Raw genomic sequence first — 20,919 nt, 5'->3', positions numbered from 1 at the left:
GGTAGAGTACCGCCCATGCGCTCCACGCTGGTAATATAAACTAACACACCCCAGAACTGTATAACCGTTGACAGACGCAAAAAATCAGCCAATGACAGAGCAGCGCTTCTCACTTTGACCAATCAGCTGCTACCATGTCAGAAGTTCTGTGTTTTGTTGTTGCTGTCAGACAAATGGGGATATGAGGCGAGAATCAATCATGGCTGCTTCCTTGGTACGGTGGCTAAAAAGATTGTACGTTTTCTTCGCGATATGTCCCCTATGTGTCCCAGCCTTCTTGAACTTAGAGGAACTGAATGAGATGAAATATGGGATTCAAATTCTTCCCGACCCCGTCATGTTGGGGCAGGTGAGTGCGGGTGTTTTGGGAGGAAGCTAGCGGTTAGCTTGCTAGCTAGAAAGTAGGCTGTCGTTAGCTTGCGTAAAATATATCTTCCTCTAACGTTACTAACGCGAGTAATGAAAAGCCTCTCTGTTAGCTAGTTAAAAACCCTGATTTAAAATGAACTATTTGCTCGCAAGTAACATTAGGAGGTGTTAATGCTTGAGTTATATCCATGTGACCTACGCAGCAAGGGTTGTTGACAGCTGTCACAACACCTCAGCTTCCTCACTTTCACCTAGCTAGTTGCAACTTCTTTAAATTGCAAATAACAAACCACGAAAACAGTTAAAGTTAGTTGGTAGTCGAAGGCAGTTTATGTAAGCTTAAGAACTGTATGGCATTGTTACACTCTAAGCTACTGCAGCTGTTATGTCATTGTTTCTCCTTTAGACCAAGGCAGAGGAGGTGATGATGGTGTCCAGTAAATACAAGCAGCTGTATGAGTGTCGACTTCCAGCCCAGGCCGTGAGGTTTCATCAGGACCCTGCCTCTGAGCCTGACTCACAAGGGTACACCGGGCCTGACATCCCAGACCTCCTCAGTCCAATGCACACTAACCAGTGTCTAGTGAAGGTAAGTTCCCAACTACTTATCTGTGGGATCCAATAGATAGATGCTTAGTCTGTTTAGAAAGTAATCAAACCTTTTCCCCCCATCCAAGATAGACCTGTTTCAATGCAAACTGAATCACACTGACCTGTCACTGTAACATATTTCTGATTCAAGCGTATGGCTCCAAATGCCTGACTGCACTAAAAGACATCCAGAAAATACTGGGATGTGATTATTCGAGACATATTTGATGATATGAATGTTGTGTGTGACTCAGTATTCACTGTAATGTGAAAGTATATTTGTCTTAAATAGTTTGACTTGCAGTGTAAAGGATGAAGATAATGTGCATATCCATCCCCAACTGGGTACAGGTCCAAGAAAAAAGTAATATACAATATAAAAAGGCAGTCAAAAATGTATCGAGGCAATATTTTAACCTTCAAAACAGGCTGTGTAAACAAACTAAAATTAAAGCTCAACCTGCCAATAGGAGGTCACATTAAAATCAAAACACTACAAAAAAAACTTTATGCTGTGTTACAAAAAGCACATTATTATACTGAAACAGGGTGCTAAACTGCATATAATACTGAACACATTTTTACAACTTCTTTCAACTTTGCTGTTAGTTAAAAAGCACACATAACAAAGTACAGTGACAGAGAATATGACACAGCTTAGACAGGGGTTTCATGTCCACACATAAAACAAGATATCAGTGAGCAAACAGTCCTATTATTCAAGTGTATTGCAAACATAAATATGTATTCTTTATGTTTAGCGCTTACAGTATCCTCTGAGATATAAATTTCATATACGGTCAGAAGTGAAATCAGATCATAAGTGGTCTATACATGCATTTCATCATTTGGTCCGTCATTTGTTGTGATGTGTGGACAGCATCCAGTCACGCTGCATCCACAGATGACACAATCCTGATTTATCTGGATGCAGAGTCTGAACACGGTCCCTGAAAGTATTTTACATTCATACATGTGGTCGTCTTAGTACAGGAGTACCAGCATGGTAGCAAAGCAATGTACTGCTGTGGACGAGGGCAGCAGCAAAACATATTGTAGCCGCCAAAAAAAGTCCCACATTAAAAAAAATACAACAGTTTAAGTGTACACTATACTGTGAGTATTTTCACTGATTAACCTTTTTGTCAGGCAGCCTGTTCTGACATGGAAGCTGTTAATGATTTCACTTCATTGACAAACACAGTAATTTTGGCTCTCTGAGCACAGAGCTGCTGGTCTACCGCTGCCTTAATCAGTTAGTTTTTTGTGTTCTTGCTTGACTTTGGTGAATCCTAACTAACCCTTTTGAAATGCAAAAGTGACATAATAACACAAACAAAACTGATTGGGGCAGCAGTTAACCAGAAGCTTCTGTGTTCTGCCATGTTAAATCACTGTTTCTCAATGCAGTCTGTATCTGTATATGAAGGCTTCAGTTCCCTGTTGGAAATTGCTGTCTGATGGTAAGGTAAAGCACTGAAAATCTCTTATTATCTCTTAATATAGCCCACACCTAAACCGGTAGGGATTTTATTTAGGTGTGACTTTTTTATTAGGTGGCTAAAATTAATTTTGTTGTTGACCCCTCTACAGCAGTAAATTACATAGCTTCTGTGTCGGGCTATCGCCTGCTTCTCCAAACTGGGGGCATGCCAGCTGACATCTGCTGTATGTAATACACTGACTATGAATAAGCACCTCATACAACCCCACTTCAAAAGATCCAAACTATCCCTTTAAACAAAGTCAAAACTCATCAACCAGAGCTGCTATCACAAGGGATTGTAAAATTCCTAGGGCTGCCCCCTAATAGTCGACCAAACGTTAGTCGACCAGAAAGGTCATTAGTCGGCAAGTCTCAGAAAAATAAAATAAAATAAAATAAAATGTGAAACTCTATTAGGAGCTGTGCCTTGTCAAAATAAATCAAAACCTATATGACTGGACCATGTGGGAATTTAATTTGAAAGGACAGACACAGGAAGAGGCCACGCTCAGAAGTCAGACAGGAGTCACATTAATTTACAGGGCTGGTACCTGCGGTTATTCCACAGGCTAGTTAATAACATGTTGGGTAGGAAATCCAAAGTGTGGGATCATTTTGAGAAGGTGAAGGACGAACCCAAGGTGATATGTAAACTCATCTTCATTCATCAACTACAAACATGACGTATCATCTGAAACATGGAAGTAGCTACATGCCCATTAGCCACTTAGCACAATCATTACTGCTTTGCCGACAGCGTCATTAACAGGCGGCTCACTCAGTGTGTGACGTGCACTTGTAGATAAAATATAGGCCTATATTAATTAAAGTTCATTGTAAACATTAACATTAAACAATAAACATTCATTAATAACATGCAGGCAACTAGTTGACTAATGGTCCTATATGAAGACTACTGGTCGACCAGGAAAAATCATAGCCAGGGGCAGCCCTATAAATACCATAAAGAAAATGTACCTTTGGGCAGTCAGCCATTTCCTATCAGGCAGCACAAACCTGAAACACTGCAGTTTACCCACAGAAATAAGGAACATCACATATCTCAACCCGTTCTCCAAACCTACAAAATAGTGGTTACTGGACAATTAAAATGTGAGGTCATAATCTGGAGTGGTTTGTCATTGTTCTACTACTTGTCTGTGCCTGTGTGCTTTTACCTGTGCTCATGAGCTTTGTTTGTGCTTATGAGCTTTGTCTGTGCTTATGTGTCTGTGTTTAGGAGCTTTTGAATGAATGAATGAATGAATGAACTTTATTTATATAGCAACTTTCATTCACAGGATGCAGCACAACATCCTTTACAATTCAGCAGCAGAAACAAACACAGAAAAGAGATATGTTAAAAACCATACAACTATACAACAGGCATTCAGTAAAACATTACAGAAAATCATGAAAAATGTTAGACAGTTGCTGGCCATAGGTTATTTAAAAAAAATAAGAAGATATGTTTTGAATTGTTGTTAAAAACTGTCCACTGAGCTAACAAGTCCAACATTGAAAGGCAGGGGTTCCATATTTTGGGGGCAGAGTAGCTAAAAGAAGCATCCCCTTAGGTTTTTGTAGTGACCTTGGGACCTGTTAAAGCAGCTGGGAAAGATTTCAGGGATGTGGAGGGTCATGAAACAGCAGAGAGTCTGTGATACAAGAGGTAACGAGGCCGTTAAGTGCCCTAAAACACTAATAGAAGGACTTTAAAATCAATTCTAAAAGATAATGGGAGCCAGTGTAGGTTACTTAAAACAAGAGTTATATGGTCTCTCCTTTTAGTTTTTATTAAAACCCTGGCAGTGACATCCTGAATGATCTGTAATTTTGCAATGGCTGCTTTAGGTAGGCCAGTGTATAGAGCATTATAATAACCAAGATGACTGGAAACAAATTCAGTAGAGGTCTTACCTTTGCTATATTGCATAAATGATAAAATGCAGTTTTAGTAAATTAATCAAAATGGTCTTTAAAATTGAGACCAGAATCTAAAATGACATTGAGGTTTCTTACCTGAGGTCGTGTCTGTGTGGCCAGATGTCCCATTTTAGGGAGAACTTGATCCCTCTTGTTTTATGGGCCACCTAGGTGTATGTCAGTGTTATCTTCATTTAGCTTAAGGAAGTTCTTGTTCATCCATTAATTGATGGCTTACACACAGTCAGTTAGACTGGACAGAGTATTTCAGTCATCTGGCCTCACATACACATACAGCTGTGTGTCGTCAGCTTAACCGAGGAGACTCACACCAAACTGACGGATGATGGATCCCAGTGGCAGCATGTAAATTGAAAACAGCAAGACAGTAAGTAAAATATTGTGGTCGATAGTGTCAAGGGTGTCAAAGGGTGCCTGATTGGAAATTTTCAAGAATACTGTTCTCAGTCAGGTGTTTATTAAATTGTTTAAACGCCACCTTCTCTGAAGCCTTGCTCAGGAAAGGATTTGAAATGGGTTGGTAATTACAACAAAAGGTGGTGTTTAGTTTAGGTTTTTTGAGTAAGGGTTTTACAGTTGCAGACTTCAAAGGGTTTAGAAAAAAGCAAGATTGTAGAGAGGATAGATCATCACAGGAAGTGCTGGGGTATCATTAGGCCTACTCAGTGATACAGCTACATATTGAAGGAGGTAAAAAAAGATCAAGCTTGAAGCAGTGGAAATAATTTGAATAAATAGTACCAACAACCCCCCTCCGCCTGTGTTTACTTGGCCTTGGAAAGTGAATGAAAATAAAATCACATGGGAGAAATCAGAATGAGACTGGCCGAGTTAGCTGAAAACAACCTCAGATTGCCTTCAGTAATCAAATCTTGGATAAAAAAGCTCTTGTTGTAAAGGGCCATTTTGATCTTGGAGTCATGTGAATGATCAGAGGGGGGAATGTGTTCCCTGTAGCTCCCAGTAAAGGTCTGTTTTTGTTTTGGTCATTAATTATGTGCTTTTGCCTGTGCTTGTGTGTCTGTGCTTGTGTGCTTTTGTATGTTTTCTTTTAATGCCAACAACCTGCAAGGGACTGCCAATGAAAATGTATGGTTAAACCTAGTACATTTTCATGACCCACTCATGCTTAGGTTAATGTGCATTATTCATTCATTCATCTTCTAACCGCTTCATCCTCTTGAGGGTTGCGGGGGGGCTGGAGCCTATCCCAGCTGACATCGGGCGAGAGGCAGGGTACACCCTGGACAGGTCGCCAGACTATTGCAGGGCTGACACATAGAGACAAACAACCATTCACGCTCACATTCACACCTACGGACAATTTAGAGTTATCAATTAACCTAGTCCCCAGTCTGCATGTCTTTGGACTGTGGGAGGAAGCCAGAGTGCCCAGAGAGAACCCACACTGACACGGGGAGAACATGCTAATGTGCATTATCCCTTCTTAAATAAAACAATCATACACATGTTAAAACAGAAATAGTCACTTATAAGACCTTTCATAACACCTTTTACACCCTGATTATAATATATTCAAAATAGACAACATAAATGATTCATTCTCAGCTACAGAGGAAAGTATGCTGTTGCAAACTAAACCAAAGTCCAGTCATTTCTCTATGGTGCTGCTTTAGTTTTTCACTGGTACATCTTACAGTTAAGCTCAGGTTACCACAACAGAGATCAAAAATGGAAAAAAGATTGCACTAGATCCACTCGTTCTTGGGACGTGCATTACTAATTCCTCCTCATGTAGGTGGAGTGGAATTTAAACATCTGTCTGCTCTCTGTTGACAAACCTTCTTCTGCAGTGACTCTAAGGAAAGTGACCAAAAGCCTTTGTGCCAAAACTTCTTGAAAATATGCACATTGTGCAACTTTTTCTCCTGCACAGTCAATAGATGGTTATGTGAGTGGGTTGCTGGCATATTGTAAATGTGTTTCTTGACCCAGGGCCCAGTCACGTACATATCTCCTTATCTTTATGTAAGATACTTGTGTCTGGTTGCTTAGGGCACTTTTGTTGCCATACCAGGAGATTGCGGCTGTGAGGCGTACTAAAAATATCCCTCTATTTTTTTATATTCCTGTAAATACTCATCTCAGTCAGTGACGACTGTGTGGGGGACTACAGGTTAAAATGAATGTTTTGCTTCAGCTGAAATGAGGCTGATGCAATCCGTAAAGATGAAGTATCCTGGGTTTTCCACAGTATTTTACAGCAGAGGTGGGCCAACTCGCCTGAAACAAAGACTAGTAAATACACTTGTAAGACATATGACATTATCTGTCATGGAAAAGGAGCAGAGGTGCTGTTTCACACAGCAAAAGCCAAATTATATTCATGTACAGTACAGGCCAAAAGTTTGGACACACCTTCTCATTCAATGCGTTTTCTTTATTTTCATGACTATTTACATTGTAGATTCTCACTGAAGGCATCAAAACTATGAATGAACACATGTGGAGTTATGTACTTAACAAAAAAAGGTGAAATAACTGAAAACATGTTTTATATTCTAGTTTCTTCAAAATAGCCACCCTTTGCTCTGATTACTGCTTTGCACACTCTTGACATTCTCTCGATGAGCTTCAAGAGGTAGTCACCTGAAATGGTTTCCACTTCACAGGTGTGCCTTATCAGGGTTAATTAGTGGAATTTCTTGCTTTATCAATGGGGTTGGGACCATCAGTTGTGTTGTGCAGAAGTCAGGTTAATACACAGCCGACAGCCCTATTGGACAACTGTTAAAATTCATATTATGGCAAGAACCAATCAGCTAACTAAAGAAAAACGAGTGGCCATCATTACTTTAAGAAATGAAGGTCAGTCAGTCCGGAAAATTGCAAAAACTTTAAATGTGTCCCCAAGTGGAGTCGCAAAAACCATCAAGCACTACAACCAAACTGGCACACATGAGGACCGACCCAGGAAAGGAAGACCAAGAGTCACCTCTGCTTCTGAGGATAAGTTCATCCGAGTCACCAGCCTCAGAAATCGCAAGTTAACAGCAGCTCAGATCAGAGACCAGATGAATGCCACACAGAGTTCTAGCAGCAGACCCATCTCTAGAACAAGTGTTAAGAGGAGACTGCGCCAATCAGGCCTTCATGGTCAAATAGCTGCTAGGAAACCACTGCTAAGGAGAGGCAACAAGCAGAAGAGATTTGTTTGGGCCAAGAAACACAAGGAATGGACATTAGACCAGTGGAAATCTGTGCTTTGGTCTGATGAGTCCAAATTTGAGATCTTTGGTTCCAACCGCCATGTCTTTGTGAGACGCAGAAAAGGTGAACGGATGGATTCCACATGCCTGGTTCCCACTGTGAAGCGTGGAGGAGGAGGTGTGATGGTGTGGGGGTGTTTTGCTGGTGACACTGTTGGGGATTTATTCAAAATTGAAGGCACACTGAACCAGCATGGCTACCACAGCATCCTGCAGCGACATGCCATCCCATCCGGTTTGCGTTTAGTTGGACGATCATTTATTTTTCAACACCATTTCAGGTGACTGCCTCTTGAAGCTCATCGAGAGAATGCCAAGAGTGTGCAAAGCAGTAATCAGAGCAAAGGGTGGCTATTTTGAAGAAACTAGAATATAAAACATGTTTTCAGTTATTTCACCTTTTTTTGTTAAGTACATAACTCCACATGTGTTCATTCATAGTTTTGATGCCTTCAGTGAGAATCTACAATGTAAATAGTCATGAAAATAAAGAAAACGCATTGAATGAGAAGGTGTGTCCAAACTTTTGGCCTGTACTGTATATATTCTGTTGCCCTTCTAACTAAAGCGATCATTAAACTGAATGCATCATGATCAAAACAGGATCAAAATGTGAGGAAAATATTGTTCTCAACAGCTGATTGTAATTTCATTTTTGTTATCCTTTATTTTTTGTTAATTTACTTGACATTGCAAACATGTTTTTAGCCTTTTGTTAGTATTTTGTTTGTTTTTTTAACGCGCAACTTGATCTTTCCCCTTTTAAGATGCATGTGCTAGCTGAATACCTGCATCCTTGCATACCAATTTTCAATCAACAATCGTCGATCAACTTAGCAAACAAGACAACAAGTTTGAAAGTCTGTCGTAAAGTGTCCTACTTGGCTTAACCGGTTAAAAAACATAATAATTTGTGCACAAGTTGTATTCATATAAGATGATCAATGATATTGTTGATGACATTGAGCAAGTAGCCGAGAAGAAAAGGAAAATGTCTCAGTCAATTACTGTTTATCATAATGTTGCTGTCTGTGTCTTGTAGACGAAGGACTGGTGGACATATGAGTTCTGCCATGGTCAGCATATCAGACAGTACCACATGGAAGGTAAGAGCTCGCCTCTGTGTTTGTAATCTGTTTTTCACGACAGTCAGTTTGACAGATATTTGTCATTTGTTCTTTCACAGACACAGAAATCAAAGGGGACATTCTCTTCCTTGGTTATTATGAATCTGAATTTGATTGGAGCAACGAAACAGCAAAGGTAAAGTGGCCTCAATTTTGTGGTTGTGGGTTTTTACAGTTCTTGATGGATTAGATTTCTGGTGATCATTAAAGAAAGACAAAAAGGGGGAATGGCTGATTGTATAATATGAGCTGAAACATCTTAGTATAGTAGGATGTGGCAGAGGGATCTCGACAGTTGAATGCCTTAGCTTTTCATTTCACATTTTCTCATTTTTGATGGATAATTTTCAGTCTAATTTTGGATGTAGTGTCGACATTATGTGAGTTTTTTTTTCTCTGTTGGTGAGTAACTTACCCTCTGTAACAAAATACATTATCATAATTTGCTGAGCTCAACTTATTTTATCCTTCTCAACAAACAAGAAGCTGTCAGTCTCTGAACTACAGATGAGAAAAGGAAATTATAATGTTTCCTTTACATTAGCATGCACTTTGCTCCCTTGAGTGGAGACAGACAACTTTTAATCTTTGCCCTCCTGAGTGTTTCCAAGTGGTCTTATCATTGGTGCTGCTGTTTAAAAAGACAACTGATCGCTTTTTGTTTTTCCTCGGAGCCCACAGTTTCCACAGTTACTTCAGTTGTTCTCCTGCCGCCATTTCCACTACTGGGGACAGTAACTGCAGAGAACTTACATTAATACTCTTTGGCAACTGGGGATAGCTGCCGATAGCTCCCGAGGAAAACAAAAGTGCTGTCCTCTTCTTGTTTTAGTTGCGTAGTAGTTGACATGCTTTCTTTGTGCCATAAATCGACCCTTTGTTTTTCTGGGAGATTGTACCTGGTGGCAGACAGAATTGCATGGTGAAACTGAGGCTTACAGAGAATCAGTCTTAATGCAGATAGTGTCATAATTCTGTGGCCATTACATTGTGCAATCAACATTTACCTCACAATGAGTTAAAGTAAAAAAAAAAGTCTGTATTTCCACTTTAAATCAAGCTCAATAAAATCTCAGTGATTATCTGCTGCTGGTGATGTCTGAAACAAATACAGCATAATCCCTTGGGAGAGGGAATTTTTTTACCCAGGGTAATTTGTTATTTCAAACATCATCAGATTGCCTGCAGGTGTACAAAGCTTGTTCAGAGTTATTACTGTACATTAATAACAACAACTCAACACTGGAACCAGTTGCACAGGATGTTCCCAAGTTCAAACTTGTATGACATCAGTGTTTACTCAATAGTTTACATAATAAACTATAATAGTTTAAACATCGTTACCAACCACAGCGGCAGGGCTGATACTGTTTTTACTCCATGAGTCTGTGTGTCATCACGGGAAAGTGTGGTACTGAGGAGACACCTGTTGTGCTGGGAACTACCACAGATGCTGGTTTGAGAATTTTGCCAGGTGTTAATATGTCTGTGGACAAATTCTGTCAACAGTATAGCGTCACTACTGTACAAGATGCAAACACAAACTCTATAGGTGTGTAGATGAGATCACAAAGATGAGTAGTCCAAGCAACAGCACCGGAAGTACAGTAGGGGGATAGGAAGTAAAAACTAGGAATCACAGACTGCTAGTGCAACTCAATCCTGCTCTTAAAATGCTGTAGTGTCTCTGGTGATTTACCAGCTTTCAGTAACAATGACGACGATTTGTGAATCAGTAGAAGGGCACGAACATCAGAAGCATCACATTTCACTGTTATATGATGCACTGAACTTTCAAGATTATTATATATCAGTTTGGTTAATACATCTTTTCTCTTTATTTCCCAGGCCTCCAAACAGCACAGGCTGAAGCGCTACCACAGTCAGACCTATGTAAACGGCTCAAAGTGCGACCTCAATGGAAATCCCAGAGAGACAGAAGTCCGGGTGAGACATTTGACTTCCATTTGTTTTTCATTTTGCCACTATAAACAGATATGAATAGGGTGAAAATCTGCATGTTGTACCAAATGATCCTCCTAAATACACCTCCCTAATTTTACATTATTATTTTCAGTTTGTGTGTGAAGAAGGCTCGGGTGACTACATCGCCCGGGTGGACGAGCCTCAGTCGTGCCGCTATGTGCTGACGGTTCACACCAGTCGAACCTGCCAACATCCTTTCCTGCGTCCGCCATCCACTGCCAAGCCCCAGGGTATCGTGTGCCAGCCGGCACTAAGTGCCCAACAGTACATGGATTATGTCAAAGCTCAAGTCTGTGAGTTAACAAAAATGAAGGTCACTGTGACGCGTTTGGACGGAGTCTTGCTTCATTACTTTAATGTACCGTCCTGTTGAATCAGGAGACTGCAGGAGGACATAATGTGGGAACAGAGTATTTAAGTGTGTTGGTGATATCAGATTGAAACATAAAAGGAGTGAATGTATAACTTTTTAGCAATTGTTGAATGGGTGCTTTAATTTATGGATTCTTCCTGTGTCTATTTAAAAACCAAAAAAAGGAAATATGTGATGTGATCGCTTCTTCTTCCCCTCCCTCCTTTCCTTTCTCTGTCTGTTCCCAGCGGACACGAAGCGTAAAGTAGAGCAGATCTCAGAGGAGCTAAGGAGTCTTGATGAGATGTTGGCAGGTAATGAAGGGGCAGATGGAGCAGTGGAAGTTACAGCAGAGGAGACATCTCCTGCACCCAGTGAGGACCCGAACATGTCGGACACAAAAGGTGCGTTTCTTTCACAATTAAGAGTCGTGTTGTCACGAAACTGGAATTTTAAACTCTGATATAGTGCCTTGAGAAATGCCATTTTTGATACCTCGGGGAAAATTGACCTTAAGGACACACAATTTAAAAGTTGCATTAAAAGATAAATATAATGAGGCACCCTGTGGCTCAGTGGGTGCAGCAGTCATCCCGTGTACAGAGGCATTGTCCTTGCCGCAGTGGCAGTGGTTTTGATTCCAGGCTGTGGCCCTTTGCTGCATGTTATCCCCCCTCTCTCCTCCCATCATACTCAGTCCTGTCAAATAAAGGTAAAAGCCAAAATTTTATCTTAAAAAAAAAAAAGAGAAATATATCTAGCCTATAACATGACAGTGATGACTTGTCTGTTCTGTTCTCGGTTAGTAGCAGAGAACAGCAGGATGACTGTAGCAAACAATAACAATAAGAAAGGGAGAAAGAACAGCTGGTACCGCTTTATCCATACTGCAGAAAATAAGTCCAATCATTATTTCAAAATCATTTCAATATTCAGAATCAACCACCTCCCCAGCCCTGAGAAAAAAAGTGTATAAAACTAAAATGAAAACTAAAAAGATAGTATACATACATGTATACATGTGCAGATAGATACACATTTCAGACATACATAAGCAGACAGCAACATAGCTAACATCTACATTGTAATTTGCTCTATGTAAGAATCAATTATGAAACATCACACACGCATTTTCATATATGTCAGTAATGGTCGCCATGTCCTGTAAAATTTACCTGTAGAGCCATCCAGCGTACACCTTATTTGTGTAGAAAACGTGTAGAAAACGTCTAGCAATAACGGAGGCAATAGTGTCTAGGAGGAGATATGTTCTCTGGAACTACTCTGAAATTTGCAATTAGTGGGGAAGGGGTAAATCTGACTCCAAAAACCTCAGAAAATGTATTAAATATCGATGTCCAATAATTATTAAAGTTTGGACAAGTCCAGAAAGTGTCAATGAGGGATCCTGTTACTGTTCCACATCTGTTGGTTAATGGATCTGTCTGTGAATAAGGATTGATATTTTTTTACATCACTACTTAGGATCTGGCAAATATCTACCATTGTAATAATTTTTCACTTCACTAAATAAAAACGCATTGGGTTTTTTATTTCCATCATGTCAGATATAAACTGGTGTGTCTTTATTATCAAACAGATGCTGCTGCTGTGTCTGAGGATGCTGGGTCAGAGGAGGCAGAAGATTCTGAGTTCTGGGAGGGAGTCACAAAACCAGGGAGTTCAAAAACAAGTTCTCCTCAACAGGAGAATCAGGTATAGAAATACATCTGAGAATCAGTTTAACCTTTTAGTAATTGATGCCTCTCTGGGCGACTGCTGTCATGTCCACAGTGCCAAAATACTGACTCTCTTTGATGGAGAAGCTTTATAATATTTTAAAATCTCATTTTAATAGAGTATATTTTGATGCATTCTCATCATCTTTGTGCTGTTAATAATGTCTAGACTGATCTGATACATTGTTGATAGCAAACCTGATTCTTCTCTGACCACTAGAGGGCGTAGGTTGAACTTCACATCTCCACTCCACAACTCTAACCTGATTTTGTTTCCTATGCACAGGCAGCAGATGATGGCTATAACTCACTTACAGACAATGAAGTCATGGATGATGGTGATGAAGGTATTGCAACACACACACACACACACACACACACACACACAAGGAAGTTCAATGATATTTATGATTCTTCTGGTCACTGCTGCTGCTTTGAAGAGCCTCAAACAAGATTAAAAGAACCACAGTCCTTTATTTCTGTGCAGTTATGTCGTCTGATTTACAAACTGAACGAGTGTAGGTCTGTACTGCATGTCAGTTTTTACATTCAGAGCTTCTATTGAGGTTTAAGAATAAACATTCAAAAGTCTGTTATATTTTATGACGTAAAAAATTCTCAAAGAGGTACAAAATCTACAATTTAAAAAAACTAATTCATCAGAATAAATTAGTTTTACATAACTTGTCTGCTTTGCCAATGTAAATACATGTAGGCAGCAGGCTAATCCAATAAGGGCATAAAATAATGATGAAATAATAATTGCACCCTCAGGCTTATATCAACATTAAGCTATGACAGAAATGGCAATAAAATAAATTACAACACTTCATTTTTCAACTCAAAATCTGAACATTCTGCTGCAGAAGTTTGGTGTGAGCGACACTCACTCGCTATGCAAAGGACGTGGTCTTTGTCTGCAAAGACAGCTGCCTCTCACAAGGCAACGATCAATAGGGAATAATAATTAATGTCTGTTAAATAAACCAAAGCCTGAGGACATTACGTAACACAAACACAAAGAGACGAGAGGGAAAAAGGTGCACACACTGCAGCCACCACTGGAATCTAATTCTACAAATAGTGTAATACTAATAATATGAGTGTAGCCTAATCTTTATCTGTAACTGTGCAGAAAATACAGCTTTAGATAGAATAAATAGACATGCAAAAAAGAAAAGAAAGTTGCGTTGATTTAAATTTATGAATGAAGCATCAAAATTTCAGTCTCTTCACTGCGACCCTAAACTATTGTTAGTCCAAATGAAGTGCTTTGTTAAAATTTTTTTAGATTGTTGTTGTTCAGTGTTTAACTTAGAGCATTTTCTCTTGTCACATTAATATCTTCCAGCTGAAAAATTCAACTTTAAAATCATCACTGACCCAGCAGACCTGATGAAATTCGTCCAACACCTGAAAGAGAGTAACAGGAAGGTCAGTACTTGCCAAGATTACTTTAATACTTTTTTTGTGCATCGTTTGGAGTGTATTTTCTTTGCAGCGTATGGGTATTCCAATTTAGTGCTACATGTTTATTTGTTTTAATTTTAGAAAGCACAAAACCAAGCCAAAAGTCAAGGAGAGAAACCAAAAAGCGAGCGGGAAATGGAGAAGGTCGGTGAGGAAGAGAAAGATGAAGATGAACGCCTGCTGCAGGAGTTTGAGGATGAGATGGCCGACCTCTCGGTGCCCTCTGATAAGATTGAAGAGATAAAGGAGGAAATGCAGAAGGAGTTCGACAACATCATAAATGAGGTTTCTGACTAAAAACACAATGGCTGATCATATGTTAAAATGTAATCGCGCAGATCTTACACAGTTAAACAATCTAACGACACTTTGATGCGATCGTCTTCTGTCTTGTGTTACAGGCTCAGCAGGAATTAGAGACAGAAGGTCTGAAGGGGGAGTTTGATCGCACTCAAGCAACACAAACACTGGAAACGACACTGGACAAGCTACTCGATCATTTAGAGGAGAAAGACGTCCAGGACCCGGAGCAGCAAACGGCGGGAGTTCAAAGACCCAGCGACCCCACCAGAGGCAGCCCCAGCTTGGCTCCGAAGCAGCCAGGTAACCAGGCAGCCCGCCCCCGCTGTGGTCACGTACATCCTGTGTCCGCCTCCATCATCCTCATATTTCATTCATATGTGCAATAGATGTTTGTTGTGACATCTTTCATCCCAGACTAGATGCACACAAGGAGATTGATCCAGAGATGTTATCAGATTGATACATTTAAGTATTTTAGTTAGTTAGCGGTCTTTCCTCTGCTGCCATTGATGTGCCTGTGGGTGATTTTCAGTGATTAAATCAAGATCCGAATCAATCACAGTATTATAAATCTTTGACAATGCAGAAATGTAATTCTCTTAAGGCAGTGTTCTGGATTACACATTCTTGGCTCTTACCTCCTCCATCCTGTGGCCCTGCTGATGGGTTTTTTGAGGTGAACTGTGTTGTTTGTCCCTCTTTTGTCTCGTCACCCCAGACCAAGCGGCTGACGACCATGTTAAGATCAAAATTACTAAGTATAAGACGGGCAGCAGCCCTGATGGGGAGGTGAAAGTTCAGGAGATGGGCGAAGGAGACCCCCAGTGGCAGCACATAAAGGACGTGGTTAAAGAACAGCTAGAGAAAGCAGGACTGAAGGCAGAAGGTATGAGGGGGGAGTGCCCGAAACACTCACGGCCCTTTCTCTCTTCCATCTGTTATCTTGAGCATACAGTACCTCTGTACTTCTTCTCTCATCTTTGTCGAAAAGCACACAACTCTCTCAGATTTAGGCTTTTCCATGGTTTAGCTGTTCAAAAGACACTTAACATCACGCTAACAGTGTGATGGTGTCCTTTATTTTTCATGCTGCCAGCAATTAAACACATGTTTTTGAAGAAGATCAAGAATTGTTTTGGGCATTAGACCAAAATGGAATAGCAAAATAAAAGATTATGGTGGCAAGTTAGCTGAAGCTTAACTTAAAGACAAAGGGAAACGAAAGGTGTGTCCATGTCCTTTCTTTTTCATCCACTGTTGTGTTTGTACCATTCTTCATTAAGATTATTTGTTGTTGTGACAAATCTGAGCCACTTGGGTGTGCATGTGTTTAACTGGCAAGCCGGCCTTTTCCCCTGTTCTTCTCTTTCTTAGGTAAGATTGAGGTGAAGATCCTGACGCGAAAAAACGCAGAGGAGACAGGTGATCAGTGGCTGACTGAAGAGGATACAAAGTCCTTCAGGGAGCTCCTCATAAATCTCCTGGTAATTTAAGACGGGATAGTCACTTTTTATGGGGTTCAGTTGGATCCTTCTGGGTGCGATTTATGCACCATTATACTGTGTTTGCCAGCAGCTATGTGCTGTAGAGTTTGCTTAGTAATTCATTTCAGCCTGCGTAGGATTGAGCAGAGACAGCTGTTGTTTTTGTATGTTTGTTTAAGTAATTTAACCAAACTACGGCTTGAGTAGATGTAAAAACATCCGTCTGTAGTCATAAAAAAACTTCTGGTGTATTGACAGATTTCATTTGTCGGCTGAGTTTTTTGTGAGCAAAAATTAAAACGTTTTGTGGACTTACTATTTACTTAAATGTTTTCATAGGTCCAAACATTTAAGAAAGAACTAAATGTATGTACACTTGAACATTTGAAGCAATAGTTGAATAGTTGATATGAAGAGATGTGTAAGAAAAGTGACCCCACTCCAAATATGAAGCTATAGCCAGCACCCTGCTGAATACAGCTTCTTATTTAACAACAGATAAGAGAGTTGTATTGATTGCCTAATCTTATTAAGGAGGAATATATATTTGAAAACATATCTAATTGTATTTCCCAAAATGTCATATCATTGTTTTAAGAGGTAAATCATATGGTTTCTGGTACGTTCTAGGTTGTCAAACTTAACTGACTTTGAAAATGTACAAAACAGAGCATTTCAACGTTTAGTTTACAAAAAAGGTTTATTTATTTGCATGACAGTATGGAATGAAGGGGAGCAGGTTACATCAGGGTGTGACCAGAATAGACATGCTATATGGAGACAAACCTCGGACACAATGGACCCTCTTTAAACAATCCATAGCATGTGGTCTAAAGTGCATGGCACAAGTGCATTTAGGGCGTGTCCAAATCCACTTTGGGAGCATAGTCTGGGCACAAAGTAAGGCCCAAGGGTTAATGGGATTGTATTTAGTCCCTTTATTAATCATAGGTGTGTAGTGGGCGTAACATGAGCGCTCAGTCAGAGTGTCATCTCCAGTCCCCTTTAAAGCCAAGAGTGCCTGCACCTGGTGCACTGCTGTTTACATGGCGAATTCAGCAAATAGGAGAAGAGAGTGGTTTTGTGCTCAGAGTACTGCAGTAAGAGCAGTAATGTCAATGCAGCAAATATCGTGGGACATTTAAGCAGCAAAACTAAAAACTTGACAGAAGAAACAGACCTAAATGAAGTTACGCTGCTTTCTCATCTGTAAATGCGCATAGTGTCTGTCTTAATGGGAAGTCGGACAGCAGCTCTGCAGCTCTGCTCTGCTCTCTGCTATGTTCACATTCTAGAGAATGTAAATAATGTTTTCCTCATTGGTGTTGTATTATTTCACCCACTTGCAACCCATCCACAGGTCCCTGCTTGTGTAACAAGCGGGGTGTTCATGCATTGTGAACCTGCCTGTGTAGGCGCATTGTACGATCTGAAGCAGGAAAAATCTGCACTATTGACTTTAAACCAGGTTTTTGTCGTTCAATGGTGCAGTCTCTTTCTGCTGTCTTAAAATAGCAACACGCCAACAATGCCCTGGTGGACCACACCTCATTTCAAGACCTATATGCCCATTGGTGCACACTTTTGCTACTTACACATTGTAAGCACTGGCTGTGAAACTGACAACTGTAATGGTCTTGAAATAGCAATGACAGACACACTATGCTGTGCACCACTTTGTGCTGGATGTAAGATGGGGCCCACTGTCCAGTAAAATGTCTCCCTACCTCGCTCACTCTGTTGTTCCTCCTGGCTCCCTTACAGTCAAGATGACGGTGAAGATGACAAAAGCAGTTAACATACTCATCTCGTATCATGCCTGACTTTAGTGGATCATAACATATCGAGAATGGAATTAATCTGCAGATCCTCCACTTCAAATGAGACTAAACCTTTGTATGTCGATGTCAATTTTTGACCCACGACAAAGGCCAAAATATGGCATCGACAGACGAGGTAAGGCTTGTTTTGTAGCCTTGCTGGAAATGCTGTCTGCAATGGGATTTTGTTGATCACTTGCAGCCTCAACCAGACAGCTAAAAGGACGAGGGATTGAACAGATGATGGCAGTATAAATCAGAGTAGTCAATAAAACAGGTTTTTCATCAATCATGAATCACCACACAAACAATATTATGCTGATGGGTCCAATAGTCGTGAGTAAGCTGCAGACAGGCAGATACTCCTGGTGGAGATAAAAATCACCTTGTTTGAAGCTGCGATACTTTTACTGAAGCCCCACATCAAAAACAATTCATGAATGACAACTGCTGTGCTTTAGAAAACCAGTCAGTGAATGAACAATGGGTTTCAGGTTTGCTTGGTTTTCTGGTTTGCTGGGAGGGCTCCACTGGGTTTTGTGCAGCATTGTATTATAGAGTTGAGCAACCTTGCCTGAACATCCTCCTCTACCATCATAAAAATGAATGTACTTTATATGAGATGAAACATTAACCCGCAAGGAAAGGGAACAGATGCACTGTTTCACACAGCCGATGAAGCCTTTTCAATGGGTGTGATAATTGTTTTGGGTGTCATCTACTAGATCTCAGTGGCTATCCACCTCACTGAAACCCACTTACCACCCACAAGCACACTTCTCTTTTTCCTGTTAATCTGAGAACAGTGTAAAATGTGTGTTTTTTCATTGGCATTTAGCACATCATTCAGTTGAGAAGGTAGTGGTTGTTTCTAAACATGTCCTTTTCCTTTTTCTCCCCATCTTGTAGACTGGAGGCACAGAAGAGGTATACAAAGAGCAAAAGAGGCAGCAGGAGTTGGAGAACAACTATAGGTTTGTCTGGGGAGAATCCCAGGAGGAGTCCCAGTCATCCAGCACCTCCGACTCAGACGACGTGGACATATGAGCTCATTCAGTACATTCAGTGCACCTTTTGTGATGGTGAACTCCTGTGGAGACCAGCAGGGAGGGGGACTCTGAAGTGCGGCCGCAAATTTGATAGAGAGCCCAGATGATTCAGTTACTGCTATTAAACCTGGCGGATAATATCAACCCACCTGTTTGCACATTCAGAAAATGTGTCCGTGTGTCTTGAATAGGCAATGTGTGTCTGTAGTAGGCACCAGTTTATGTGTTGCACGATGAAACCACAGCGTCTCAGCTGTACTTGTGCGGCTGAATGAAGTTATGCATTTTCCCCTTTTTGATGGGATTCAGTTTTGATAGATGGTGATGTACAATATATACCTTTTTTTTAGAAATATGTCAGTGACTTTTACTGAATATGTGCATCTAGCTCTGAAGTTGTCAGCAGCACACTGTTGAATTGTTTGCATTTGTCTTATATGTTGCTGTCCGCAAAGACGTCATTACCTTTAAGTGACACAGCTGGGGGGGAACTGTGCATGCCTCAACACACCAGAGGAGTGTTTGCACAGAGTGCTCAGTTTAGTGTTTACTACAAAGTATGATTGCGTCTGGATTTGAAAAACAAAGGACAAACACTCGAGGGTTCACATTCCAGTTCCCACTTGTCTTTGAAACTTTCTGACACGTTGCGTCTGGTGATTAGATTAAACACAACTGTAGATTACAGAGGTGTTTGCGCACATGCTGTGGCACTTTATATCTTTGGAAAAAAGGTTCTGTATACTCTTTGTAACATTGATTCACAAAAAAAACTGTTTCCTTTAGGTTGTCTTGTGCTGTGAAAGGGATGCAAAAGAAAAGCACTAAAAGGAGTGCAGGGAGATGCATCATCTTAGTGTGTACTTTCATTTCTGACAAGAATTTAGTTGGCTTCATTTCACAAAGAAAAACAAAGAAAGCTTCAGTGTCAGTCACGCTGAGTGTACCAAAACAATGAATCCATACAAAACTTTTCTAAGGATCCTTCAGAGGTGTACTTAAAAGGGCTGAATTTGTATAATTTGTGAATAATTGTGACTACTTGGAACTCACCATGTACATAATAATGGCGTGAATAGGTTTTTAAACTGATTGGTTGTATATTAGCACAAATTAGCTGGGACTTAAGTTACCTGTTGTGAAACTTGTGACTGTGCAATCTTGTATATGAACCGTAATTTCACTGTGGAGCTAAGGCGTATACAAACTTCTCCAGACACACACGATTGAGGCATTTGTTCTCAAAGACGCCAGTGACCTGAGGCTCAAGATCTGATAAGAGTACACAGAATAAAAAAAAAAAAAGCTTCGGGTGTGCGAGTAGGAGTGTTTCTTTACTTAGCCAACTGAAATTGTCTTCTCAAAAAATTAAGATTGTTCTTGCTTGCTATCGCACCCTTAATGATCCTGGGTCTGTATCACAAAGTGACGTCAGTGAGCCAGTAAAGAAAAACCCAGAGATAACAGATCCTGTTTGTAATCAGATAACTGTTTTATCAAGGATCACCAATGTGACACCAGGCAACTCAAAGAGCCAGCTCCCTCCTGCAGCTTAAAGGGAAACAAATCACCAGTCCCAACAATCCCTAACAAACAGGTGTGTCACAACAGTGGTGTGTCTCTGCAGTAGTCATTTTGATCGTCACACTTCAGCTGCACATATATAATTTGTTAACAGTGACAGCTCACAGTAGATGCAGAGATCCTTCAATGGGGCTATATTACTGTATAAACAACACCATATTGGTTTCATACTCTGACAGAAGTCCATTTGTGCTGCCTTGTCCTGTAAATAAAAGTCTTTGAACACTGTTTCTTTGAATAAAAGACACCACATGAGTCTTCTGGACATCATCCAACCAATTGTGATTTTATGTTGAAATCAAAAACATAGTTTATATTTGCATTGTACTAGATAAACACACGTTACATTTCACTGGCGCTGAATCGACCACGTCGGGACTAA

At 40.3% G+C, this 20,919-nt stretch overlaps 1 protein-coding gene across 2 annotated transcripts; it reads left to right on the top strand.

Moving 5' to 3' along the window:
* Positions 1 to 156: 156 nt before the first annotated feature.
* os9 (OS9 endoplasmic reticulum lectin) lies at positions 157 to 20,809 on the top strand. 2 transcript variants are annotated; one of them, XM_033626834.2, is made up of 15 exons: positions 157 to 349; positions 776 to 958; positions 8,666 to 8,729; positions 8,810 to 8,886; positions 10,599 to 10,697; positions 10,828 to 11,029; positions 11,337 to 11,492; positions 12,689 to 12,804; positions 13,114 to 13,174; positions 14,179 to 14,261; positions 14,379 to 14,582; positions 14,699 to 14,900; positions 15,319 to 15,486; positions 15,975 to 16,084; positions 18,814 to 20,809. In XM_033626834.2, the coding sequence occupies exons 1-15, from the start codon at positions 182 to 184 to the stop codon at positions 18,949 to 18,951; spliced, it is 2,031 nt and encodes a 676-aa protein (XP_033482725.1). In that variant the 5' UTR covers positions 157 to 181; the 3' UTR covers positions 18,952 to 20,809. The 2 variants fall into 2 exon arrangements, with proteins under 2 accessions (XP_033482725.1, XP_033482726.1); XM_033626835.2 differs by lacking the exon at positions 15,319 to 15,486.
* Positions 20,810 to 20,919: the final 110 nt, after the last annotated feature.

The sequence above is a fragment of the Epinephelus lanceolatus genome, chromosome 1 (genome assembly GCF_041903045.1).
Source record: "Epinephelus lanceolatus isolate andai-2023 chromosome 1, ASM4190304v1, whole genome shotgun sequence".
NCBI lineage: Eukaryota > Metazoa > Chordata > Actinopteri > Perciformes > Serranidae > Epinephelus > Epinephelus lanceolatus.
Note: the sequence above shows the minus strand (reverse complement) of the source record. Positions and strands in the feature narration are given on the sequence as shown.

Coding starts and splice junctions, on each gene's coding strand:
- os9 (XM_033626834.2), top strand. CDS start 182: ATGAGGCGAGAATCAATCATGGCTGCTTCCTTGGTACGGTGGCTAAAA. Junction 11,030..11,336: donor TTATGTCAAAGCTCAAGTCT/GTGAGTTAACAA, acceptor GTCTGTTCCCAG/CGGACACGAAGCGTAAAGTA. Junction 16,085..18,813: donor AGCTCCTCATAAATCTCCTG/GTAATTTAAGAC, acceptor CCCATCTTGTAG/ACTGGAGGCACAGAAGAGGT.